The sequence below is a fragment of the Oncorhynchus mykiss genome, chromosome 8, assembly GCF_013265735.2.
Source record: "Oncorhynchus mykiss isolate Arlee chromosome 8, USDA_OmykA_1.1, whole genome shotgun sequence".
NCBI lineage: Eukaryota > Metazoa > Chordata > Actinopteri > Salmoniformes > Salmonidae > Oncorhynchus > Oncorhynchus mykiss.
Genome location: NC_048572.1, coordinates 14349168 through 14376850, shown reverse-complemented (window position 1 = coordinate 14376850; position 27683 = coordinate 14349168). Strand labels below are relative to the sequence as shown.

Sequence of the window (27683 nt, the reverse complement as noted above, 5' to 3'; positions counted from 1 at the left end):
GATGGTCGGATTCATGTTTATTGTCGAAGGAATGAGTGTTACACCGAGGCCTGTACTCTGGAGCGGGATCGATTTGGAGGTGGAGGGTCTGGGGCGGTGTGTCACAGCATCATCGGACTGTGCCTGCAATGACAACCAGCAATCTCAATGCTGTGTGTTACAGGGAAGACATACTCCTCCCTCATGTGGTACCCTTCCTGTAGTCTCATCCTGACATGACCCTCCAGCATGACAATGCCACCAGCCATACTGCTCGTTCTGTGCATGATTTCCTGCAAGACAGGAATGTCAGTGTTCTGCCATGGCCAGTGAAGATCCCGGATCTCAATCCCATTGAGCTCGTCTGGGACCTGTTGGGTTGGACGGTGAGGGCTAGGGCCATTCCCCCCCAGAAATGTCTGGGAACTTGCAGGTGCCTTGGTGGTAGAGTGGGGTAACATCTCACGGCAAGAACTCGCAAATCTGGTGTAGTCCATGAGGAGGAGATGCACTGCAGTACTTAATGCAGCTGGTGGCCACACCAGGTACTGACTGTTACTTTTGATTTTGACCCCCCCTTTGTTCAGGAACACATTATTTCATTTATGTTAGTCACATGTCTGTGGAACTTGTTCAGTTTATGTCTCAGTTGTTGAATCTTGTTACGTTCATACAAATATTCACACATGTTAAGTTTGCTGAAAATAAACGCAGTTGACAGTGAGAGGACGTTTATTTTTTTGCTGAGTTGCTGAGTATATGTACAGTCCATAATTATTGGCACCATTTGATAAGCAAAGAACTGTATAAAATAAATAATACAAATACTGATCTATGTTGTGTGCTATTTTTTGTTGTTGAAATGGTTATTTTATACTAATAGAATTGCTTAACTAATAATCTCAAAAAGAGAGGGGTAAAAATTATTGGCACCCCTGGTTTCAATACTGATACTGAACATTTTTCTCAAATGTTTAATGAGATTGTACACATTGGGAGGGATCTTAGACCTTTGCTCTATACAGCTTCTTTCCAGAGCTCTATTTTCATGTCATTAAACATAGCACCGGTTCCAATCCAAGTGCCAATGCCGTTTATCAACCTCCAGGCGGTGCTATGGTCAGATGACATGAAAATACATATTTTTGGCCACTTGGACACAAGCATATGCAGAAAAGTATCTACATTTGTCAATGGCCATCTCAGCTACTGGACTTGAACCCAATTGAAAGCCTCTTGTTTGAATTAAAGAGGGTAGTCCATAAGAGCAGACAAACTTTATCAAGGATTTGGAAAGATTCTGTTTGGAGGAATGGTCCCAACGTTTCAGCCAATCTCATGGAACATTTGCGAAAAAGGCTCAGTGTCGTTATTCTCGCAAGGGGAGGGTGCTAGAGTATTGAAAACGGGTCCACTATCTTCTTTAGATTTTTTTGTATTAATTGTTAAACAGAATCTCTCTGAGCAATTGTAATAGTATTTTTTTGGAGAACATAATATACTATATTATTTCTTTTATGTTTTATTTTGCTCATCTTTATCAAAGGATCCAGTGATACGTAATCTGTTAAAGGCAGAAGAGACAGTAGGTCTACAATCTGATACATGGAAAAAGAAAAGGAGAGCCACACACTCTAGGAACTCCGATGAAATAATTTAATAACCTAATAACCAACGTTTGGACAGACAAGCTGTCTTCATCAGGGTATAATGACAAACACTGAGGGTCACTAGTTGTACAGTGTCAAAGGACACACAGGTGTCTGTAATTATGGCCGGGTGTGGCCTGATATCATTGGTTAATTCTCAGATATAAAAAATAACATACCAAAAACATGAATGGATATCATACGATCATAGATACAATTTGGCTACATAGGCCTACAAACATTTACAATGAATAGCAAAATCACAAGAAAGACTTTGATCTGAAGCCAATGTTGATACCGAAGGGAGCAACGCTCTTTAAATTAAGGATACCAACCGTCTTTCTCTAGAGAGGTGACACCCCCCTCCACATTGCCATCCGTGGGCGGAGCCGCAGACTGGCAGAGCTCCTCCTTCGTAACCCTAAAGATGGCCGCCTGCTCTACAGGCCCAACAAGGCCGGCGAGACCCCCTACAACATCGACTGCAGCCACCAGAAGAGCATCCTCACCCAGATCTTTGGAGCCCGTAAGTTTCCTTACTCTCCGGCAGCTCAGTCACTTTCGCCAGTTAAAGGAAAATTCCACCCCAAAACAATCTTTTTGGTATTTGTTTCTTTAGTCTATTGTTGACTAATGAAAGTTTTCAAGGTATGTAACTTTCAAAATACAGAAATCATCCCTGTAATAATGCCTTTTTCAAGATATATAAAACCTTGATTGCTGACAAGCAAAACATTTTGGGACTATGCCAACAATGGACTAATTAAATATTGTTTTGGGGTGGTTTTCCTTTTATAGTCTAACTGCTATAACCTTTGTGCTGGACGATAGGGTGTACAGAAATTGACAAAGAAAATTGGTACACACAAATTATACACTATATGTACTCTCATCTAGAACTGTGTTGACTAACCTCATCCTATCTTTCTATGTGTCCCTCCCAGGACACCTGTCCCCTACTGAGTCTGATGGGGACATGCTGGGTTATGACCTGTACAGCAGTGCCCTGGCTGACATTCTCAGTGAGCCCACCATGCAGCCACCCATCTGTGTGGGCCTGTACGCCCAGTGGGGCAGCGGCAAGTCTTTCTTGCTCAAGAAACTGGAGGGTAAGGAACTAGGCAGTCCTCTTGTCAAGGCTCCACTCACTTCTATACAAGAGTCTTAAGCGTTTATTATACTGCTCAAATAGAACAGAGCTCAACTGTCAAACATAAAATAATGATATGTTAAAAATATGTTATACGTGTTAATAATAAGATAGCTGTTAAGGCCAGGCATCACACCCTAATAGAGTAAATGTTTTTGTGTTGGCGAACAGAACGTTCTCCAACACAATTACCAGACTAGGTACAGTTGTATGTGTATGTAAACTTCTGACCCACTGGAATTGTGATTTAGTGAATTGTATGTACAGTTCAAGTCGGAAGTTTACATACACTTAGGTTGGAGTCATTAAAACTCATTTTTCAACCACTCCACAAATTTCTTGTTAACAAACTATAGTTTTGGCAAGTCGGTTAGGACATTACTTTGTACATGACATAAGTCTCTTTTCCAACAATTGTTTACAGACAGATTATTTCACTTACAATTCACTGTATCACAATTCTAGTGGGTCATACCCTAAGTTGACTGTGCCTTTAAACAGCTTGGAAAATGTCAGAAAAAGATGTCATGGCTTTAGAAGCTTCTGATAGGCTAATTGACATCATTTGAGTCAATTGGAGGCCTACCTTCAAACTCAGGGCCTCTTTGCTTGACATCATGGGAAAATCAAAAGAAATTAGAAAATAAATTGTAGACCTCCACAAGTCTGGTTCATCATTGGGAGCAATTTCCAAACGCCTGAAGGTACCACCTTCATCTGTACAAACAATAGTACGCAAGTATACACACCATGGGACCAAGCAGCTGTCATACCACTCAGGAAGGAGGCGCATTCTGTCTCCTAGAGATGAACGTACTTTGGTGCGAAAAGTGCAAATCAATCCCAGAACAACAGCAAAGGACCTTGTGAAGATGCTGGAGGAAACCGGTACAAAAGTATCTATATCCACAGTAAAACGAGTCCTATTTTGACATAACCTGATTGGCCGCTCAGCAAGGAAGAAGCCACTGCTCCAAAACCGCCATAAAACAGCCAGACTACGGTTTGCAACTGCACATGGGGACAAAGATCGTACTTTTTGGAGAAATGTCCTCTGGTGTGATGAAACAAAAATAGAACTGTTTGGCCATGATGACCATCGTTATGTTTTGAAGAAAAAGGAGGAGGCTTGCAAACGGAAGGTCACCATCCCAACTGTGAAGCATGGGGGTGGCAGCATCATGTTGTGGGGGTGCTTTGCTGCAGGAGAGACTGGTGCACTTCACAAAATAGATGGTATAATGAGGAAGGAACATTATGTGGATATATTGAAGCAACATCTCAAGACATCAGTCAGGAAGTTAAAGCTTGGTTGCAAATGGGTCTTCCAAATGGACGATGACCCCAAGCATTCTTCCAAAGTTGTATCAAAATTGGTTAAGGACAAGAAAGGTATTGGAGTGGCTATCACAAAGCCCTGACCTCAATCCCATTTAACATTTGTGGGCAGAACTGAAAGCTTGTGTGAGCAAGGAGGCCTACAAACCTGACTCAGTTACACCAGCTCTGTCAGGAGGAATGGGCCAAATTTCACCCAACTTATTGTGGGAAGCTCGTGGAAGGCTAGCCAAAACATTTGACCCAAGTTAAACAATTTAAGGCTATGCTACCAAATACTAATTGAGTGTATGTAAACTTCTGACCCACTGGGAATATGATGAAATAAATAAATGCTGAAATAATTCATTCTCTCAACTCTTATTCTGACATTTCACATTCTTAAAATAAAGTGGTGAACCTAACTGACAGGGGACTTTTACTAGGATTAAATGTCAGGAATTGTGAAAAACTGAGTTTAAATGTATTTGGCTAAGGTGTATGTAAACTTCCAACTTCAACTATACATACTGTACGTTACATACTGTACTTTAACAATGCAATAATGCAACCAAACTTCAACAAGCAATGCAAACAAAAACATCTGAAAAATTGTTTACAAATATGCAAATTAAATGTGCATATTTGCATATCACACAAATCCATTTTTCTGGACTCTGGAGGAAGTCGGCCTATATTAAAATGGTTAACATTGCCTAAGATACTCCAGGACCTGACTTATACGTAACATATTGAGGAGAAATACTTCTTTCTACCTGTAAAATACTATAGAAAGGTATGTAAAATTCATTTTCTGAAGAAAATGTCATGTAGAGTAGAAATTTGACAATGTATCAACAATTCCCTATGTATATGTCTGAATAATAAGTTTAAGGATAACCACGCAACATTTGGTGAATGCAGATGCTTCCGAGGCTGAGAAACACGAGTTGGCGTGTAGGAAACGTCTGACTTCCAGGAAATGGCAGTTAAAGACAAGTACACTGAATTTAGACTTAGAAACACCAAACAGCTATTTAGACCCAATCACCATCTCTTCAAAGTAAGTTACTATATATATAGTCCAGTTTGTTACATTCTCTATGAGATGGGCTTTTTAAATTGTGTGTGATTTAATGTAGTGGTTTGAAATAATGGATCATCAACATTTTGACATTGTTGTTTTTACTTTTTGACATTGTTGTTTTTACTTTTTGACATTGTTGTTTTTACTTTTACTTTTTATTAATGGTTCAAAATACCAAACAATCTCAAAATTCATAAGTAGAGGCAAAACATGTCATTTTAGCCTGTGGTGCCTGGATTTAATATTAACAGATTATTTTATCAGATACTTATAAGATTGAGTTTTACAAATGAACCTACAATCTCATAAGTATCTTTATCCTCCTTTCATCTCCTTCCTCTCTTCAGATGAGATGAAGACGTTTGCTGGCCAGCAGGTGGAGCCGTTGTTCCAGTTCTCCTGGCTGGTGGGGTTCATGTCACTGCTGCTGTGTGGTTCTGTAGCTCTGGTCCTGGGCTTCACCGTCGACCCCAAGCTAGCCATCGCTGTCTCCCTCAGCCTGCTGGCCTTGCTCTATGTCTGCTTCGGTGAGACCGTCACTCTGTCATCCATTTTCTATGGTCTAGTAGTCGTTGCTATCCGTGATCATTGGTACATCCCTACCCCCATTGACGATGAAATGTAAAATGGTTAAGCAAAGTTAAAGTTGGGTAAGGGCTATGGTTAAGGTTAGGTTTAGGCTAGCGACGTCCCGAGGATCCCGTAGCCTATGCTTCCGAGTGGCGCAGCGGTCTAAGGCACTGCATCTCGGTGCTAGAGGCGTCACTACATACCCTGGTTTGATTCCAGGCTATCACAACCATCCGTGATTGGGAATCCCATAGGGCGGTGCACAATTGGCCACACAATGACACAGCAAGAGCTCATTCTAACTGTCTGTCTCTCTGGCTTTTCCAAACACTTTCAATGACACAGTAAGAGTTTGGCGCAGTAACTCTGTTTGTCTTCCTTTGTTTTGTAGTGGAGGCGGCTTTTAATGATCCAGTTAGGAGATAACAGTTTCCCTCTCTGTGTAGTGGTGGTGTATTTCGGCAGTCGTCGAGAGGGTGAGAACTGGAGCTGGGCGTGGGTGATAAGTACCCGCTTGGCCCGACACATCGGTTACCTGGAGCTGCTACTCAAACTGATGTTTGTCAACCCCCCTGACCTGCCAGAGCAGACCACCCGCGCTCTGCCCGTTAGGTACACACACACACACACACAAACCACCCATGTCCTGCCCGTCATGTACCTTTATAAGTTGTAGTTTGTGTTTGACCGATTATTTAATGTCCACCCCTTCACTGTTGCAGGTTCCTGTTCACTGACTACAACCGTCTGTCCAGTGTGGGAGGGGAGACCAGCCTGGCAGAGATGATAGCCACCCTGTCTGATGCCTGTGAGAGGGAGTTTGGCTTCATGGCCACCCGCCTCTTCAGGGTCTTCAAGACAGAGGAATCACAAGGTAACCAATGAGCAGAGGAATCACTAGGCAATGAGCAGAGGAATCACTAGGCAATGAGCAGAGGAATCACTAGGCAATGAGCAGAGGAATCACTAGGCAATGACCAGAGGAATCACTAGGCAATGAGCAGAGGAATCACTAGGCAATGAGCAGAGGAATCACTAGGTAATCACTTGCTCCTGAGTGGCGCAGCGGTCTAAGGCACTGCATCGCAGTGCTAGAGGCGTCACTACAGACCCTGGTTTAATCCCAGGCTGTGTCACAACCGGCCCTGATCGGGAGTCCCATTGGGCGGTGCACAATTGGCCCAGCATCGTCCGGGTTAGGGGAGGGTTTGGCCGGGGCAGGCCGTCATTGTAAATAAGAATTAGTTCTTAACTGACTTACCTAGTTAAATAAATAAAAAAATCTAGTCATGAGCAGAGAATCACTAGGTAGTGGGCAGAGAATCACTAGGTAGTGGGCAGAGAATCACTAGGTAGTGGGCAGAGAATCACTAGGTAGTGGGCAGAGAATTACTAGGTAGTGGGCAGAGAATCACTAGGTAGTGGGCAGAGAATCACTAGGTAGTGGGCAGAGAATCACTAGGTAGTGGGCAGAGAATCACTAGGTAGTGGGCAGAGAATCACTAGGTAGTGGGCAGAGAATCACTAGGTAGTGGGCAGAGAATCACTAGGTAGTGAGCAGAGAATCACTAGGTAGTGGGCAGAGAATCACTAGGTAGTGGGCAGAGAATCACTAGGTAGTGAGCAGAGAATCACTAGGTAGTGGGCAGAGAATCACTAGGTAGTGGGCAGAGAATCACTAGGTAGTGGGCAGAGAATCACTAGGTAGTGAGCAGAGAATCACTAGGTAGTGGGCATAGAATCACTAGGTAGTGAGGAGAGAATCACTAGGTAGTGGGCAGAGAATCACTAGGTAGTGGGCAGAGAATCACTAGGTAGTGGGCAGAGAATCACTAGGTAGTGGGCAGAGAATCACTAGGTAGTGGGCAGAGAATCACTAGGTAGTGAGCAGAGAACAGAGAATCACTAGGTAGTGAGCAGAGAATCACTATGTAGTGGGCAGAGAATCACTATGTAGTGGGCAGAGAATCACGAGGTAGTGACCAGAGAATCACTTGGTAGTGGGCAGAGAATCACTAGGTAGTGGGCAGAGAATCACTAGGTAGTGGGCAGAGAATCACTAGGTAGTGATCAGAGAACAGAGAATCACTAGGTAGTGAGCAGAGAATCACTAGGTAGTGGGCAGAGAATCACTAGGTAGTGGGCAGAGAATCACTAGGTAGTGAGCAGAGAATCACTTGGTAGTGGGCAGAGAATCACTAGGTAGTGGACAGAGAATCACTAGGTAGTGGGCAGAGAATCACTAGGTAGTGGGCAGAGAATCACTAGGTAGTGGGCAGAGAATCACTAGGTAGTGGGCAGAGAATCACTAGGTAGTGGGCAGAGAATCACTAGGTAGTGGGCAGAGAATCACTAGGTAGTGGGCAGAGAATCACTAGGTAGTGGGCAGAGAATCACTAGGTAGTGACAAATTAGTCAGGTCAGTTTACTTGATTGAATCCCCTTTGGGCAAATGTGTTTGACCTTTTTGGCACTACTTGAAATCACTGTCGGTCACTACATTTATAAATACACCAACCACATACTCTGGTGGTTTTCAGTAAGAACTAGGAACAAAGGGTTGTCCAACAGACAAGTTTAGTCAGTAGCCTGCCTCCTGCTTCCAAATGTTTTTATGAATACTGAGTACTTTTAAAATGGATTGTATTTTAGGGAAGAAGAAGTGGAAGAAAACTTGCTGCGTTCCCTCCTTCGTCATCTTCATCTTCATCCTGGGCTGCCTGATCACTGGCATGGCACTCCTCGCCGTCTTCAAGGTGGATGGGGCCAACCAGACGGTGAATGCCGTGTTGATCGCCATGGCCTGCGCAGTGGGCCTGGCACTGGTGCTTAACTGCCGGACCTGGTGGCAGGTGGCCGACTCGGTGCTCAACTCTCAGAGGAAGAGGCTGCACAGCGCTGCCAACAAGATGCACAAGCTCAAGAGCGAGGGCTTCATGAAGGTAGCGATGGAAGGCCAGTCGTATATATGCGCGCAAGCACTTGGAAACACATGGACAAAGCACACACACACACACACACACACACACACACACACACACACACCTGTTTGATTCTCCCTCTCACCATATCACTGGCTTGTAAGGCTAGTATGACCTTTCTCACCCATCCTCCTCCTCTCTCTGTCTCCATCTCTCCTTCTCTCTCTCTCCTCGCTCTCTCTCCTCCCCTCCCCTCTCCTTCTCTATCTCTCTCTCCCTCTTCCTCCCCTCCTCACCCATCCTCCTCCTCTCTCTCTCTCTCTCTCTCTCTCTTCCTTTCTCTTCCGCCTCTCCTTCTCTCTCTCTATCTCTCTCTCTTTCTCTCTCCTCCCTCAGGTGTTGAAGAATGAGGTGGAGCTGATGGCGAGGATGGCTAAGACCATTGATGGCTTCACTCAGAACCAGACGCGTCTGGCTGTCATCATAGACGGCCTGGACTCCTGTGAACAGGACAAAGTACTGCAGATGCTGGATACGGTAAGACCGTTTCACCCTTTGTGTTGCCTTGGTCTACAAATTGAGTTATTTCCGAAGACAATCTTTCCCAAGAGAGCAAAGATTACCTAGTTATACTGTACAGAGTTATACATCAGTCACAAAGTTTCCAGAAGCTGTCATGGTTTTTCTTATTATTTACAGTAATAGAATTGTCTTTAATGTAATATTCAAGGGGCATGGTCATCTGAACCAGCTGTTTCTTGTTTACTAATGAAATCTTTGGTCTGAGGAAATAATGGATCTTTTATGCATGATGTCTTTGTAATAATAAGCAACATCCCTCATATGTTTAGAGCGATTTATCTAGACATTTGATAGTAGTCCTAAAATCTAATATTTCAATGTCTTTTGCACATTGGGATAATGGAGTTATTAGGTAACTGTGAGCTATGGCAGAAAGAGTTTTAGAGTAGATTAGAACAAACTAATAAACTGTATCCACCGTGCGCACACACACACACACACACACCTTTTTTCCTCACACACCTCACCAGAACATACTAAGTGGGGTTCACTCTGGCTTTAGATCGGAGACCAGCACCACAACTGCACTTATGGCAGTGGCAAATGACATCATAAATGCGCTTGATAAAAAGCCACATTGTGCTGCTCTGTTTGTTGATTTATCAACGGCATTTGATTCAGTTGACCATGAAGTGTTGCTAGCTAGACTCAGTAACATTGGTCTCGGTGAATGGGCAGTAAATTGGTTTAGGAACTATCTTTCTGACAGAACACAATGTGTATATGCTGACAATAGCTTTCTTCAGATTAATAGAGGTGTGCCCCAGGGTTCCATTTTAGCTCCTGTGTTCTCAATTTGTATTAATAATTTGGGAAAGGGGATGCAACCAGCAAAGTTCCATCTATATGCAGATGATACAGTCATATATTCATGTGCTCCTTCTGTGGTTCAGGCTGTTGAAGAGCTCCAGACTGCTTTTCAGTCACCGCAGGCCTCCCTTTATGGTCTCAAACTAGTCTTGAAAGTACAAAAAAAACAGAATTCATGACCTTTACCAGAGCTAGAACTCTGCCAGAGAAGGTTAGCGTTGTCACATCTGGTGGCTTATCCATTGACAAAGTGTCATCCTACAAATACCAAGATATATGGTTGGATGGCAAGTTGCCCTTTAAAGTTCATATGGATAACCTTGTGAGGAAGCTTAAATTGAAATTGGGTTTTCATTTTCGTAATAAGTCTTGATTCCCGCTTACGGCTAGAAATAAGCTTTTCATGCCACTTTTCTCTCTAATTGATTATGGTGACTTGTTGTATATGCATGCAACCTCCTCCCTCTTACAGAGACTGGACTCTGTTTATCATGAATCCTTGCGCTTTATTACAAATGCCAAGTCACTCACCCAACATTGCACCTTGTACCAAATGGTGGGTTGGAACTCACTTTATATGCGCAGAAAAACACACACAAATGTAGCTATCTACAAAGCCCTTTTGGGTAAACTCCCCCTTCTCGACTGCCTTCTCGTCTTGTGTACCAATGGCATGTAATAGTCTACAATCCATACTTCATCTAGATATGTTAGTGCCACTGAATGAATTTAACATTTTGATGGGAAATTCTGTTACAGAGGAGTGGAAATGCTTTTTTTTAGGTTTGATCATGTTGTTGATGAGGATTGTTGAATCTTTTAATACTGTAATATAGTAATAATGGCGCCGGGGGAGATGGCTGCTGTTTTATGGGCTCCTAACCAATCGTGCTACTGTGTGTGTTTTTTCGTGTTATTTGTCACTTATTGTGTACGTGATGTTTCTGCCACCGTCTCGAGTGACCGAAAATAGCGTCTGGATATCAGAACAGCGATTACTCCCCTCGTACTGGATGAAGATTTTTTCTTTAATGAGTTGGACGCGAAGGATTTACTTCAGACACCGGACAAGGCCCAAATCCCTGTCATTCGCATGAAGAAGAGACAGAGATATAGGGGTCGTAGGTTGGGGTGCTATGTAAGAATCCAACGGCGAGTGGGTAACCCACTTCTACCATCAGTCCTATTAGCCAACGTGCAATCATTGGATAATAAACTAGATGAGCTCCTATCAAGACCTTCCTACCAACATGACATTAAAAACTGTAATATCTTATGTTTCACCGTGTCGTGGCTGGACGACGACATGGATAACATACTGCTGGCTGGGTTTTCCGTGAATCGGCAAGAGAGAACAGCTGCCTCCGGTAAGACAAGGGGTATTGGTATTTTATTAGGATCCCCATTAGCTGTTGCAAAAGCAGCAGCTACACTTCATACCCCAACCAGAAGCATAACCTAACCAAAAGCCATGGATTACAGGCAACATCCGCACTAAGCTAAAGGGTAGAGCTGCCGCTTTCAAGGAGCGGACTCTAACCCGGACGCTTATAAGAAATCCTGCTATGCCCTCTGACAAACCATCAAACAGGCAAAGTGTCAATACAGGACTAAGATTGAATCCCCTACTACACTGGCTCCGACTATTTCTGACTACAAAGGGAAGCACAGCCATGAGCTGCCAAGTGACACGAGCATACTAGACGAGCTAAATTACTTCTATGCGCGCTTTGAGTCAAGGAACACTGAAGCTTGCATGAGAGCCCCAGCCGTTCTGGATGACTGTGATCACGCTGTCCATAGCCAATGTGAGTAAGAGCTTTAAACAGGTCAACATTCACAAGGCCGCAGGGCCAGAAAGATTACCAGGACGTGTACTCTGAGCATGCGCTGACCATCTATCTAGCAAGTGTCTTCACTGACATTTTCAATCTGTCCCTGACCGAGTCTGTAATACCAACATGTTTCAAGCAGACCACCATAGTCCCTGTGCCCAAGAACACCAAGGTAACCTGCCTAAATGACTACTGACCTTAGCACTCACGTCTGTAGTCATGAAGTGCTTTGAAAGGCTGGTCATGGTTCACATCAACACCATTATTCCAGAAACCCTAGACCCACTCCAGTCTGCATACCGCCCCAACAGATCCACAGATGATGCAATCTCAATTGCACTCCACACTGCCCTTTCCCATCTGGACAAAAGGAACACCTACGTGAGAATGCTATTCATTGATTACAGCTCAGCGTTCAACACCATAGTGCCCTCAAAGCTCATCACTAAGCTAAGGACCCTGAGACTAAACACCTCCCTCTGGATCCTGGACTTCCTGACGGGCCGCCCCCAGGTGGTAAGGGTAGGTAACAACACATCTGCCACACTGATCCTAAACACAGGGGCCCCTCAGGGGTGTGTGCTCAGTCCCCTCCTGTACTCCCTGTTCACCCACGACTGCGTGGCCAAGCACGACTCCAACACCATCATTATGTTTACCGACGACACAACAGTGCTAGGCCTGATCCCCGACAACGATGAGACAGCCTATAGGGAGGAGGTCAGAGACCTGGCAGTGTGGTGCCAGGATAACAACCTCTCACTCAATGTGATCAAGACAAAGGAGATGATTGTGGACTACAGGAAAAGGAGGGCCGAGCACACTCCCATTCTCATCGACGGGGGCTGTAGTGGAGCAGGTTCAGAGCTTCAAATTCCTTGGTGTCCACATCACCAAGGAACTATCATGGTCCAAACACATCAAGACAGTTGTGAAGAGGGCACGACAACGCCTATTCCCTGTCTGGAGACTGAAAAGATTTGGCATGGGTCCTCAGATCCTCAAAGTTCTACAGCTGCACCATCAAGAGCATGGTATGGCAACTGCTCAGCCTCCGGCCTTAAGGCACTACATGTTTAGTCACTTTACCTACATGTACATATTACCTCAATTTCCTCCACTAACCTGTGCCCCCTCACATTGACTCTGTACCAGTACCCCCTGTATATAGCCTCGTTACTGTTATTTTATTGTTGCTCTTTAATTATTTCTTATTTTTCTATTTTAATTTGTTGTTTACGTTGGTTAATAATAGTTTCTTAATACTTATTTTTTCTTAACCGTGTTGTTGGTTAAGGGCTTGTGAGTAAAGATTTCACCTGTTGTATTCGGCGCATGTGACAAATAACATTTGATTTGTCTTGATAGTTGCTGCTGCCTTGGCGTGGTCTTCCTTGAAAAAGAGACTCTGGGTCTCAATGGGCTTCTCCTGGTTAAATAAAGGCTAAATTAAAATAGAAAACATGTGTATCCTGATCCTCTCGACCAGGTGAGAGTGCTCTTCTCCAAAGGCCCCTTCATCTCCATCTTCGCCAGCGACCCCCACATCATCATCAAGGCCATCAACCAGAACCTGAACAGCGTGCTCAGGGACTCCAACATCAACGGTCATGACTACATGAGAAACATCGTCCACCTGCCGGTCTTCCTCAACAGCCGGGGGTTGAGCAGCGCCAGAAAGATGTGTGTGGCAGCGCCCGCTAACGGAGACACCGGAAACTCAGACGGTAATCCAAACCATTCAGACGGTAAAAACAGACACACACACACGCCCTGTATGAAAGGAGCTGTAAAAATCTCAGACCACACACACACGGGCATGTACACACATGAACACACACATTCAGGCATACACACAAATGAACACACTCACATCCACCTTCGCATTCAGATATGTACACCGGCACACACTTAACTGTATGTGTCAAATCATTAGCTAATATTAGGTCTGGTTTCTCATCTCCTGTCTTTGTTGATATCTGTGTTCAGGCTGGCATGAGGAGCTGGATAGGAAGCTATCCCAGCACAGCATCGGGGAGATGACCAAGTTTGGCAGCAAGACAACCCTGAACCGCAGGGTAAGAGAGAGAAGAGAGAGTGTGTGGGTGGATGGCCTGGTGCTTGACCCCAACCTGTTGGGTTCCCAAAGAGTACAGGCATATGGATCAACACTGCCCATCACCGATAGTATGGTCAAAGGACTTCAGTGGTGTCATCATTAAATCAATGAAATAACCACACGTCTACACATTAACAGGTTGTCACTTGAAGGTGTTTTCATCTTATTCCTGCTTTTGTTTTCTGTTCAAAAGTACTGCACTATAAAGGAAATAGGGCCCCATTTGGCACGCAGACAGTAAAAAGCCAATAGCTGTAAATACGCAATAGGAAATAATTACAACTTCTGTGTATTAGGATCTCTTGACTCAATTGTGTTTTTAGAACCCAGTGTGACTGTCCAGCTACTGCACTTATTGTGACTTTAATCCAATGAGGCTTAATCCAATCTGCTGCGTTTCTCCCCCACCAAGCCACATGATGTGCAGTTTAGTGCGACTTTAATGTGAGTGGAAGCAGCCTGATTGCTGCGTTCACCATTCTATTCCATATCACTCATCAGTCTGCCATTCCTCCACATTGAGACTGTTTGACCCTATGCTATGTCTGCACATCTATTGGAGAAAGGTCATAGTGATACGTGCGGGAAAACAGAATGGTGAACACCGATCAGGCTGCTTCCACCAGACTAATGCAACCACTCCAGCTGTAACCTACCCTAACCTTAAAGATCTGCAGTTGCTACATCCATGGACTTACAGTGCCTTGCGAAAGTATTCGGCCCCCTTGAACTTTGCAACCTTTTGCCACATTTCAGGCTTCAAACATAAAGATATAAAACTGTATTTTTTTGTGAAGAATCAACAACAAGTGGGACACAATCATGAAGTGGAACGACATTTATTGGATATTTCAAACTTTTTTAACAAATCAAAAACTGAAAAATTGGGCGTGCAAAATTATTTAGCCCCCTTAAGTTAATACTTTGTAGCGCCACCTTTTGCTGCGATTACAGCTGTAAGTCGCTTGGGTATGTCTCTATCAGTTTTGCACATCGAGAGACTGACATTTTTTCCCATTCCTCCTTGCAAAACAGCTCGAGCTCAGTGAGGTTGGATGGAGAGCATTTGTGAACAGCAGTTTTCAGTTCTTTCCACAGATTCTCTATTGGATTCAGGTCTGGACTTTGACTTGGCCATTCTAACACCTGGATATGTTTATTTTTGAACCATTCCATTGTAGATTTTGCTTTATGTTTTGGATCATTGTCTTGTTGGAAGACAAATCTCCGTCCCAGTCTCAGGTCTTTTGCAGACTCCATCAGGTTTTCTTCCAGAATGGTCCTGTATTTGGCTCCATCCATCTTCCCATCAATTTTAACCATCTTCCCTGTCCCTGCTGAAGAAAAGCAGGCCCAAACCATGATGCTGCCACCACCATGTTTGACAGTGGGGATGGTGTGTTCAGGGTGATGAGCTGTGTTGCTTTTACGCCAAACATAACGTTTTGCATTGTTGCCAAAAAGTTCAATTTTGGTTTCATCTGACCAGAGCACCTTCTTCCACATGTTTGGTGTGTCTCCCAGGTGGCTTGTGGCAAACTTTAAACTACACTTTTTATGGATATCTTTAAGAAATGGCTTTCTTCTTGCCACTCTTCCATAAAGGCCAGATTTGTGCAATAGACGACTGATTGTTGTCCTATGGACAGAGTCTCCCACCTCAGCTGTAGATCTCTGCAGTTCATACAGAGTGATCATGGGCCTCTTGGCTGCATCTCTGATCAGTCTTCTCCTTGTATGAGCTGAAAGTTTAGAGGGACGGCCAGGTCTTGGTAGATTTGCAGTGGTCTGATACTCCTTCCATTTCAATATTATCGCTTGCACAGTGCTCCTTGGGATGTTTAAAGCTTGGGAAATCTTTTTGTATCCAAATCCGGCTTTAAACTTCTTCACAACAGTATCTCGGACCTGCCTGGTGTGTTCCTTGTTCTTCATGATGCTCTCTGCGCTTTTAACGGACCTCTGAGACTATCACAGTGCAGGTGCATTTATACGGAGACTTGATTACACACAGGTGGATTGTATTTATCATCATTAGTCATTTAGGTCAACATTGGATCATTCAGAGATCCTCACTGAACTTCTGGAGAGAGTTTGCTGCACTGAAAGTAAAGGGGCTGAATAATTTTGCACGCCCAATTTTTCAGTTTTTGATTTGTTAGAAAAGTTTGAAATATCCAATAAATGTCGTTCCACTTCATGATTGTGTCCCACTTGTTGTTGATTCTTCACAAAAAAATACAGTTTTATATCTTTATGTTTGAAGCCTGAAATGTGGCAAAAGGTCGCAAAGTTCAAGGGGGCCGAATACTTTCGCAAGGCACTGTATATATGTACCCATTGATTGTTGAAGAATATAACTAATAAATGCCTCATGAGTTTAGTTCAACTGTCACACTCCATGAGAACCCAATGTTTGCAAACAACGTAAATGTAAACAAACACTGTATAGCCTCAAATCAGGGCTAAAACTATACTTTTGATATCATGGATGGTCTGTCCTTGTATCCATAGCGCTGTCTATGAATTTGAGAGTGGTTACATTTTTCCAGCCCCATCCCTCAGCTTTTTTACCAAAACAGTAGCCGGGTCACGCTTTGTTAAAAACTGCAGATTACTCCTTTAACCTTAAACCCCCTCTTATTGAGACCCCAGGTGTTGTGTACTCGAGGAGCCATGCCAAATCTCAGGCTCAATTTGTCAACTTTTTCCATTATATTCCCATTTTCTCTACTTTTGAAACATAAGTACACTACGTGACCAAAAGTATGTGGACACCTGATCGTCAAACATCTTATTCCAAAATCATGGGCATTAATATGGAGTTGTTCCCCCCTTTGCTGCTATAACAGCCTCCACTCTTCTGGGAAGGCTTTCCACACTTCTGCAGGGACTTGCTTCCATTCAGCCACAAGAGCATTAGTGAGGTTACTGAGTTACAGTTCATATAAGTAAATAAATTAGGCCCTAATCTATGGATTTCACATGACTGGGGATATAGATATGCATCTGTTGGTCACAGGTACCTTAAAATAAAAAGGTAGGAGTGTGGATCAGAAAACCAGTCAGTATCTGGTGCGACCACCATTTGCATCATGCAACGCGACACATCTTCGCATAGAGTTGATCAGGCTGTTGATTGTGGCCTTTGGAATGTTGTCCCACTCATCTTCAATGGCTGTTGCTGGATATCAAATCAAATGTTATTTGTCACATGCTCTGAATACAACAGGTGTAGTAGACCTTACCGTGAAATGCTTACCGACAAGCCCTTAACCACAATGCAGTTTTTACTAAATAAAATAAATTATAAAATAAAAATTAACACACCATAACAATAACAAGGCTATATACGGGGGGTACCGGTACAGAGTCAATGTGCGGGGGTACAGGTTAGTCGAGGTAATTTGTACATGTAGGTTGGGGTAAAGTAACAACTATGCATAGATAACAAACAGCGAGTAGCAGCAGTGTAAAAACGGGGGGGGTGGGGGTGTCATGGCAAAACGTCTGGGAGGCCATTTGATTCATCAGACTTATGGCTTGGGGGTAGAAGCAGTTAAGGAGCCTTTTGGACCTAGACTTGCCGTGCGGTAGCAGAGAGAAGAGTCTATGACTTGGGTGGCTGGAGTCTTTGACTTCCTCTGACACCTTCCTCTGACACCGATATTGGCGGGAACTGGAACATGCTGTCGTACACGTCGATCCAGAGCATCCCAAACATGCTCAATGGGTGACATGTCTGGTGAATATGCAGGCCTTGGAAGAACTGAGACATTTTCAGCTTCTGGGAATTGTGTACAAATTCTTGCGACATGGGGTCGTGCATCATTGTGCTGAAATAGGAGGTGATGGCGGCGGATGAATGGCACGACATTGGGCCTCCAGGATCTCGTCAAGGAATCTCTGTGCATTCAAATTGCCATCGATAAAATGCAATTGTATTCATTGTCAGCAGCTTATGCCTACCCATAACATAACCCCACCACCACCATGGGGCACTCTGGTCACAACGTTGACATCAGCAAACCGCTTGCCCACACAACGCAATACACGCTGTCTGCCATCTGCTCGGTACAGTTGAAACCGGAATTCTTCTGTCAAGAGCACACTTCTGCAGCGTGACAGTGGCCATCACAGGTGAGCATTCACCCACTGAAGTCTGTTACGACGCCGAACTGCAGTTAGGCTGGTCTCAGACAATCCCGCAGAAGAAGAAGCCGACTGTGGAGGTCCTGGGCTGGAGTGGTTACACATGGTCTGCGGTTGTGAGGCCAGTTGGACATGTTGCCAAATTCTCTAAAATGCTGTTGGAGGTGGCTTATGGTAGAGAAATGAACATAAAATTCTCTGGCAACAGCTCTGGTGAACATGTTGTGTGTTTTATTTTTGTGTGTGTGTGTAACGGCTAAGGGCTATGTCCAGGCACTCCGTCTTGCGTCATGCGAATAACAATCCTTACCACAACCCCTCGTGCCTTATTGCTTATATATATATATATATATATATATATATATATATATATATATATATATATATATATATATATATATTTATATATATATATTCTTTAGGTGACTTTTTGCAAACTTTAAACGGGCTGTCATGTGCCTTTTACTGGGGAATGGCTTCCGTCTGGCCACTCTACTACCATAAAGCCCTGATTGGTGGAGTGCTGCAGAGATGGTTGTCCTTCTGGAGGGTTCTCCCATTTCCACAGAAGAACTCTAGAGCTCTGTCAGAGTGACCATCTGGTTCTTTGTCACATCCCTGACCAAGGCCCTTTTCCCCCGATTTCTCAGTTTGGCCGGGCGGCCAGCTCTAGGAAGAGTCTTGGTAGTTCCAAACTTCTTCCATTTAAGAATGATGGAGGCCACTGTGTTCTTGGACATTCAATGCTGCAGAATATTTTTGGTACCCTACCCCAGATCTGTGCCTCGACACAATCCTGTGTCAGGGGCTCTACGGACAATTCCTTCAACCTCATGGCTTAGTTTTTACTCTGACATGCACTGTCAACTGTAGGACCTTTTAATATAGACAGGTGTGTGCCTTTCCAAATCAATTGAATTTACCACAGGTGGACTTAAATCAAGTTGTAGAAACATCTCAAGGATGATCAATGGAAACAGGATGCATCTGAGCTCCATTTCGAGTCTCATAGCAGAGGGTCTGAATACCTAGTACCTGAATACATAAGGTATTTTTAAAATATATTTTATTCATAAATTTGCAAAACATTTCTAAAAACCTGTTTTTGCTTTGTAATTATGGGCTATTGTGTATAGATTGATTGTGAAAAAAGTTGTAATCTATTTTAGAATAAGGCTGTGATGTAACAAAATGTGGAAAAAATGAAGGGATCTGAATACACTGGGATCTGAATGCACTGTGTATATAATGCCCAACCATAATGCCCAACCATATATCTATTATTAGAATATATGTTACTGTTACATATATTTTTGTAAGTAGCACACTTTTTTGTGCACTTCCGGTAATACCCTACACCCCGGTATGGTATTCTGGATACCACCCAACCATTTGTCTCTGCATAGGACACGTACCGGCGACGTCAGATGCAGAGGACGGTGACAAGGCAGATGTCCTTTGACCTGAGCAAGCTGCTGGTGACAGAAGACTGGTTCAGTGACATCAGCCCCCAGACCATGAGGAGGCTGCTCAACATCGTCTCTGTCACAGGTGGGTCACGCACACACACCCACGTTGACTCACGCGTCCACACACGCATATGGACACACCTACACACACATGCACACCCACATGTACGCATGCACAGACAATACACACTAGAGGTCTTCACAGATATACCCGAACCTGAGATCTGAACCTGTCAGATCCACATTTCTGGTGTGGACCCTTGGATCCCGGGTCGGATCACGCTCGGTGGCCATGGACCTTGGATCTGCTGAAAATATGTGAAATATCAACAAGATTCAAAATGATATTTGAAGAAGAAAATATCCTGATGAAAATATATCCTCTATAAATCACATTTGCTACGCGTGGCATTTGGTTCAGTCAATGGCATTAATCTCTCTCCTCTGCCTCTCTGTCTGGCTTGAGCTCTGCTATAGTGAACTTGCAACGTTGTTTCAACTGGGCCCTCACTGTTTCCCAGACACAGCTGTATTTGTGTTCAGAGAAGTGTTCAGATAGCCCATTTTATGACGTTTCCACTGGAGATATGGGATCAGCAATATGTTGCTATTTCCCACCAAGGCGCAGAGGTTACTGAAGCCCATCGAGAAGGCTGATGTTGGAAAGATGTTTCAAATACAGTGAGGAACTATGGTCATTCACAATGGATGTACAACACTGTTGGCTTTCTGTGTGTGGTGACAAAATACATACTGTGAGAGGTTCGGCTGGTCATAAGTGGTGTTCAAGAAATGGCCTACTATCAGACATGCCCAAATGGGAACTTTTATAGGCCTACATTTGTACACATTTGTACTTCTATGCATGCTGAAGAAAAATACATTTAAAAAATAACCATGAAGAAAAAGGGCAAAAAATTCACACAATGAAACAATGAATGAGCACAAAGAGCATTCTGGAGAGAGACGCCCATCGTGCCTTTTAGCCACACACCTCTTCTGGTACCGACATTTTAAATTAGGGATGTCATTTCTGAACATCCTAAACTAACGCACACACTTTGTTTACCACAAGTTTACTCACTGAGTTTACTACATGAACCACAATGGACCATGCAGATTATGGATGACTTTTATTGAGGAAAGCATGTTAGTTTTGTCCTGTCTGACTTACACAATGCTGGTCTGTCTATAGGTCGTCTGCTGAGGGCAAATCAGATTATGTTTAACTGGGACCGCCTGGCATCGTGGATCAACCTTACTGAGACGTGGCCCTACAGGACCTCCTGGCTCATCTTGTTCCTGGAGGAGACTGAAGGCATCCCGGACCAGGCCGCCCTCAAGACTATCTACGAGAGGTAATGTAGAGACCCCGTAAAACTACATCCAAGACCATCTAGCAGAGGTAATATACTGTAGTTCCCCTCTACCCCTATAAAACTGGGCCCCCCTCAAGACCATCTAGCAGAGGTATGCATACTGTAGATCCCCAATCCCCTTTCCCAACCTTAAAATGTCTTTTTGAAACACCTGTCCTAATTATAGAACTTAGGAACTGTTTAGTTGCGTGAGAGAGGGTTTTATTTAATTTTGAAAGATCTGTCTGAAAATGTGAGGCCAAAGAAGAACTACATTTTCACAAAGAGACACAGTGGAAAAGTTATTATCGAAGAAAGAATACATTTACTCCCACTGATCCATTGAGAGAGTTACATCCCAAATGGCACCCTATTCCCTATATAGTGCACTATGGCAGGTAGCCTGGTGGCTAGGAGCATTGGGCCAGTAACTGAAAGGTTGCTGGATCGAATCCCTGAGCTGACCGAGGTAAAAATCTGTTGTTCTGCCCTTGAGCAAGGCTGTTTAACTCACTGTTCCCCTGGGCACCGATGACGTGGATGTTGATTAAGGCAGCCCCCCACACCTCTCTGATTCAGAGGGGTTGGGTTAAATGTGGAAGACACATTTCAGTTGATGCCTTTAGTTGTACCACTGACTAGGTACCCCCTTTCTTTTCCTTTTGTACAAGAGTAGTGCACTATATAGGGAACAGGGTGCCATTTGGAACACACAAAATCTCTGACGTGATGAAACAGTCAGATTAGTCACTGCGCAATAAGGATTAGTTCAATTGGTTGAATCGTCATTATAATTGCATCCCATTGGTTGGATTAGTGTATTTTAATGTAAATTACTTCTCAGACAGAAGCTTAGTTGCTGCACAATAAAGTTGGGTGGTTTTTCGTGTGTAAAAGTGTGTTGCCGAAAAGAAACAATGACTTATGTTCTATTTACGTTTTCGCCCCTGAATGATTCAAATGTCCTTCATTGTCACTCCAAATACAATAATATGTCATTCTAAAGACTAATCCATGAAGCTCACAGAATGTCAAACATAAAGAAGAGACCTTCCAGTGTAGAAGAACTATAGCTCTTTCCTCGCCTGTCTTCATTAGGCTTCAGTCTTACCTCTGCTGTTTTAGGATCTCCAAGAACATTCCCACCACTAAAGACGTGGAGCCCCTGTTGGAGATTGACGGGGATGTGCGTAGCTTCGAGGTGTTCCTCTCCTCTCGGACACCCGTCCTCAGTGCACGCGACATCAAAACCTTCCTACCCTGCACCGTCAACCTCGACCCCAAACTACGAGAGATCATCGCAGGTGAGGGAGAGCATATCACCGAATAATCAGGGTTCCACATAAATAATTCCAATACGTTTTGGAAATATTATGCAGGCATCCATTCTCTTTCCAACTTTAATAACAACTTGCAGATTTTGGAATGTATCATGAATTTGTCAGATGAGTTGATGTCATTATTTTAGATTTCAATTCTTGATTTCAATTGTTTTGATTTCAACTCTTTTGATTTCAATTTTTTTTTTTTTACCATTTTTTATTTCAACTCTTTAAATTTCTCTGTCTGCATTCCTCTCCTCCCAGACGTGCATGCTGCAGGTGAGGGCGATCCTAGCTAGCTGTGTCTGTGTCAAGTAATTAGGGTTCCACACAAGTCAGGCCAGAACCTTTTGTCGATATGATGTAGGCAATCTGAATACAACTGTTGTCTTTTGGATGTCATTACAGTTACAGTAAGTCATATGGTTTCATGTTTATGTGCAGATCCAACTTTTTTCCCGGACTTTACATTATGAATTACATTATAACATTTAATGACACATTTCTCTTTACCTGTCTCTCTTCTTTCCCCCCAGACGTGCGTGCTGCCAGGGAACAGATGACCATCAGAGCGGTGACATATCCCAGCCTGCCCCTGCAGGAAGCTGCTCCCCGCCCCACCTCCGTCTACAGCCAGCAGTCAGGCATGTCCGCCTGCTCCCCCTCCACCTCCTTCAACGGGCACTTCAACCCCCCAGGGCTGGTGTCCCCACCGCCCCACAGCAGCAACTACAGTGGTATGGCTGGCCCCCAGCACCCCTTCTATAACAGGGTGAGTGTATGAGAAAGAACACCCTCGTGTCGCCAAGGACATTGCTATTCTATATAGGACTGAGAAGGGCCTGATTCCAAACGGAATGACCAAAGTTTCACTTGTAGATCATCAGGCTCGTGTCAGTTAACTCATTCAGTCGTATGCTGCCTGGTAGGCGATCACTGACGGCCTCTGTAATAAAGCAAAGGGCTTTGAACCTCAACACATTCCTTTGCCTACATTTCTCACCTTGTTATCGTCCCCATTCTCATTTTGTGGGACACTTCTGGTTTATAATTTGCAGAGCTGTCTTGTTATTTATAGTTCCCATTTAAGTTGAAGTCTCTGTGCTGTAACATGTGTTTGTACTGTGTGACCCCTTTTTGTACATGGATACATGCATACATACGTACACTAAGTACACATGTATGTATGTATTTGACATGTTGTGGCTGTTTAATTTGCTTCAGTCTGTATTTCATAATATCTCAGACACCTCAATTGTTACGCTGGTTTCATATTTAAGTGTTTTTTATTTATTTTTTATTTCACCCCATGTTAAATGTGTTTCTTTTCTTCCTGGTATTCCCCTCCCTCCAGCCATATTTTCCCCATCATGTTTACCAGCTGCCACGCCAGTATGTGGGCAGTTTCCCTGTTCATGCTCCTCCACCACGCCCATTCCCACTTAAAAGTGGCTTTCCCCGGGATCCGAGCAGTGGACTCGTAAGTATTAGAGGTAGTGAGTAGAGATAGTTCATCTAGAATGGATGTATAACCACGTTATAGAGAGAGAAATGATTGTCCTTTCAAATTTCATTAGCTTATATATGCTTGTTTGAACCTTCTGATTTGGGTTGTTTGAACATCAGAACATTCCGATTCGGATTCTATCAGAGACGTTCATCTCACCAGATAACCCACCCCCTATTGCAGAAACATGCTTCCACTCTCCCTTTCTCTTTCTTTGTCAGACATCCCCCTCCCACACAGACACACACACAGACAGGGCTCTAAAGTGCATCTGAATTTGGTCTCATATCCGACATATGTATCTGTAGCAAATCGCCGGGACCGACTTTTCCATTCAGAAACCATGTCGTGGACCGTTGTAAAACTACTTGTGCGTTAACCACTTGTTTACACATTGTTCAGTCATATTTCCTCATTGGCTAGCTAGCTAACAACCTGGTAACTACCAGTATATCCAAACATTTGGGGTCACCGATAGGAAAAGGGACAGCTTCTTCAGGAGATCAATGGTCATAGCAATGAATGAATCACATATCTCTTGCATTTTGTCATCACAAATCTGACGTTTTTAAGAGACAGTGTACACTTTTCAATGTAATCCATCTCAATAGGAAAATCGAGCTTTAATACAATGTAGAAACCTATTATTCCACATATTATTATATCATTTCAATAACCGTTATTCCTATCAAAATTGTAGCTTTTATAATAACCTAATTTCTTTACAATGTTACATGTTAGCTCAACATGTGCTTCAAGAGTAGCTAGAATTCATATAGGCCCGATATAGGCTGTGCAGGCTGTATCTGCTCCTAGATTTCATGTGGTGCTCCTAACTTTTTAAATTTGGGAGCACCAGTGCGTGCCACCAATCAAAAAGGATCATTTAGAACTCTGTACACAGACACAAACACACAGAGAAACTAGAAACACAGAAACATTGACCCTGCTATGACAGCATCCAACTGTCCTAAAAAACACTGAATGCCACAGAGACATCAAAAACATTATTCTAATCCTCACAATGAAGGCATGCCCTCGCTCTCCTCTTTCTCTCCACTGGCTCTCGCTCTCCTCTCTTTCTCTCTCCACTCTCTTTCTCTCTCTCTCTCCACTCTCTTCCTCTCTCCACTCTTTCTCTCTCTCTCTCCACTCTCTCTCTCTCTCCACTCTCTTCCTCTCTCCACTCTCTTCCTCTCTCCTCTCTCTCTCTCTCTCTCTCCTCTCTCTCTCTCTCCACTCTCTTCCTCTTTCTCTCTCTCTCTCCACTCTCTTCCTCTCTCCACTCTCTTTCTCTCTCTCTCTCTCCACTCTCTCTCTCTCCACTCTCTTCCTCTCTCCACTCTCTTCCTCTCTCCACTCTCTTCCTCTCTCCACTCTCTTCCTCTCTCCACTCTCTTCCTCTCTCCACTCTCTTCCTCTCTCCTCTCTCTCTCTCTCTCTCTCTCCTCTCTCTCTCTCCACTTTCTTCCTCTCTCCTCTCTCTCTCCACTCTCTTCCTCTCTCCACTCTTGAAGATATGCATGTTTCCCTAATGTTTTTTCTCCTCTAAGACGATAATGTTGGCATCTGTGTGTCTTCCTAATGTTCTCTCCTCACATCCCTTTCTGATGAACACCTGCTGTAGCCACTCCCTCCTCACCCTTCCATCTGTTTCTCTCCACCTCTCATTCTCTCTCCTCCCTCCAAGCAGTTTAAGGTACCGTCTTTGAAAAAGAAGCAGGTACTGAATCCATTCAGATGTTTTCCCTAACTCCTCCTAACTAGACCTAGACCGACAAACTGACCCCCTTCGGAAGGGATATGACCTCTGTAATCCCAGCATGCGCCTTGGAAACTCTAGCCCACTCTCTTGAATGGGAACTAGGAGTTACAGGCATGCTACACTGGAGTAATACCTTTTTGCAGAGCGCAAGAAGCTCCCATTCATGTCAATGAAACCTGGGTGGAAGTGGTACGGCTCAGCTCTGGTTTCCGAGGAGGTGTAGTATATGGCCAATATATCACGATAAGGGCTGTCCTTATGAACGACTCAACGCGGAGTGCCTGGATACAGACCTTAGCTGTGGTATATTGGCCATATATCACAAACCCCCGGCTCACACCCGAGAACACTTGATAAAGTGGCGTGTATTCTGCTCACGCCATCAAGAAACTGCACATCCAGTATAGTAGCTGAAAAGCTGGTTTTGTGACACTAGTGTAGCTCCCTTGTTAGGGCACTAAGTGATGCTACAAGGCCGCTGACTAGTGAAATCTTTGATCTGCTTCTGTCATACTATTTAAGACCTATTTACAATTACAGATGTTTTATAACTTTGTAAGATACATTGTAGATTTGTAACACTTGTACAAGTCTCTATAAGCATTTCAAACATTTGATTTTGTCTGGCCCTTCTAGCTGAACTCTCCTTACCTAAACCCTGTCTTCTGAAGACCGTCCTCCTACTCTGAGTCAGTGACGTTGAACATACAGCCTGTGGTTTCATAAAGACCTAAAACTAACCTGTCTTCTGAAGACCGTCCTCCTACTCTGAGTCAGTGACGTTGAAAATACAGCCTGTGGTTTCATAAAGACCTAAAACTAACCTGTCTTCTGAAGACCGTCCTCCTACTCTGAGTCAGTGACGTTGAAAATACAGCCTGTGGTTTCATAAAGACCTAAAACTAACCTGTCTTCTGAAGACCGTCCTCCTACTCTGAGTCAGTGACGTTGAACATACAGCCTGTGGTTTCATAAAGACCTAAAACTAACCTGTCTTCTGAAGACCGTCCTCCTACTCTGAGTCAATGACGTTGAACATACAGCCTGTGGTTTCATAAAGACCTAAAACTAACCTGTTTGACAAGTGAATAGTAATAATAATCCTGCACCATGTATTGCTCTGTACATTCTATCCGTACTGTGATACTGGGTGTGTATCACTTACCGGTAAATTACTAGAACAGACATCCTCAGTCAAGTCAATGGTCTGAGGGGCTGTTCTAGTGATTCTATTTCTACACTCTTAGCAAGAAAGGTGCTATCTAGAACCTTAAAGGGTTCTTTGGCTATTCCCATAGGAGAACCCTTTGTAGAACCCTTTCTGGTACTAGGGGAGAACCCGTTTGGTTCCATGTAGAACCCGGTCCACAGAGGGGTTTTCCTATGGGGAGACAGCCGAAGAACCCTTTTGAAAACCTTTTTTCTAATAGTGTATGGTCTAACTCCTGAATTAGTGAGTAGCCTAGTAGTGATAGTAGATAGCAGGAAGTGATGTCACAGATTACATCCAAGTTTTATATTATTTTTTACCCTACAGTATTCTCTCATCCACTCACTGACAACGTTTGGTTTGGACCTAACCTCTATTAACCCCATTGTCATATTGTATTCACCCTCGGGATAGCTCCACTCATCAACAACCCATATTGTAGTTTCTCATACCTACTGATGCTTTATGTTCCCTACGTTCTTCTCATGTTGCTCTCCCCTTTCACTGGGCCTTTCTGTGTTACCTTTGCAGATATCAGTGTTTCAGCATGGAATTCCCATTCTATTATATTTTTTTATGAGTACAGCACATGATACCTTTGAGAAATGTCATCTTGACCTCCATCAAATGTAGCCATACTGTATTAACCAATAAGCCATGTTTTACCTGTTGGTTGACGCGTGTTCTGGACCTGGTTGTGTGTGTGTGTGTGTCAGGGTTCAGCCTCGGTGGTGTCGGGGACCCCGGCCATCCTCCTGAGCTCCATGAACACAGACACAGTGTGTGAACGTGTCAAACATATCGAGGGTATCGACCAGAGCATGCTGGCCCAGTACACTGCCACCATTAAGAAGGTGAGCAGAGAGAGAGATAGATCTCTA

General features: G+C 43.7%; 1 protein-coding gene across 6 annotated transcripts in view; it reads left to right on the top strand.

The window, feature by feature from the left end:
- Positions 1 to 27683, top strand: part of LOC110529441 (kinase D-interacting substrate of 220 kDa B) — a 52159-nt gene that overhangs the window by 15808 nt on the left and 8668 nt on the right. For 2 of the 6 annotated variants that reach the window (XM_036984821.1, XM_036984822.1), the window contains exons 12-27: positions 1977 to 2154; positions 2573 to 2737; positions 5530 to 5709; positions 6199 to 6364; positions 6475 to 6626; positions 8405 to 8694; positions 9070 to 9210; positions 13390 to 13648; positions 13890 to 13978; positions 19578 to 19722; positions 20836 to 20998; positions 22124 to 22302; positions 22857 to 23092; positions 23675 to 23800; positions 25521 to 25550; positions 27519 to 27656. In XM_036984821.1, coding sequence (XP_036840716.1) covers positions 1977 to 2154; positions 2573 to 2737; positions 5530 to 5709; positions 6199 to 6364; positions 6475 to 6626; positions 8405 to 8694; positions 9070 to 9210; positions 13390 to 13648; positions 13890 to 13978; positions 19578 to 19722; positions 20836 to 20998; positions 22124 to 22302; positions 22857 to 23092; positions 23675 to 23800; positions 25521 to 25550; positions 27519 to 27656 — 2637 coding nt within the window. The remainder of the gene's footprint in view (positions 1 to 1976; positions 2155 to 2572; positions 2738 to 5529; positions 5710 to 6198; positions 6365 to 6474; positions 6627 to 8404; positions 8695 to 9069; positions 9211 to 13389; positions 13649 to 13889; positions 13979 to 19577; positions 19723 to 20835; positions 20999 to 22123; positions 22303 to 22856; positions 23093 to 23674; positions 23801 to 25520; positions 25551 to 27518; positions 27657 to 27683) is intronic. The other 4 variants (XM_036984823.1, XM_036984824.1, XM_036984825.1 and 1 more) reach the window with 4 other exon arrangements.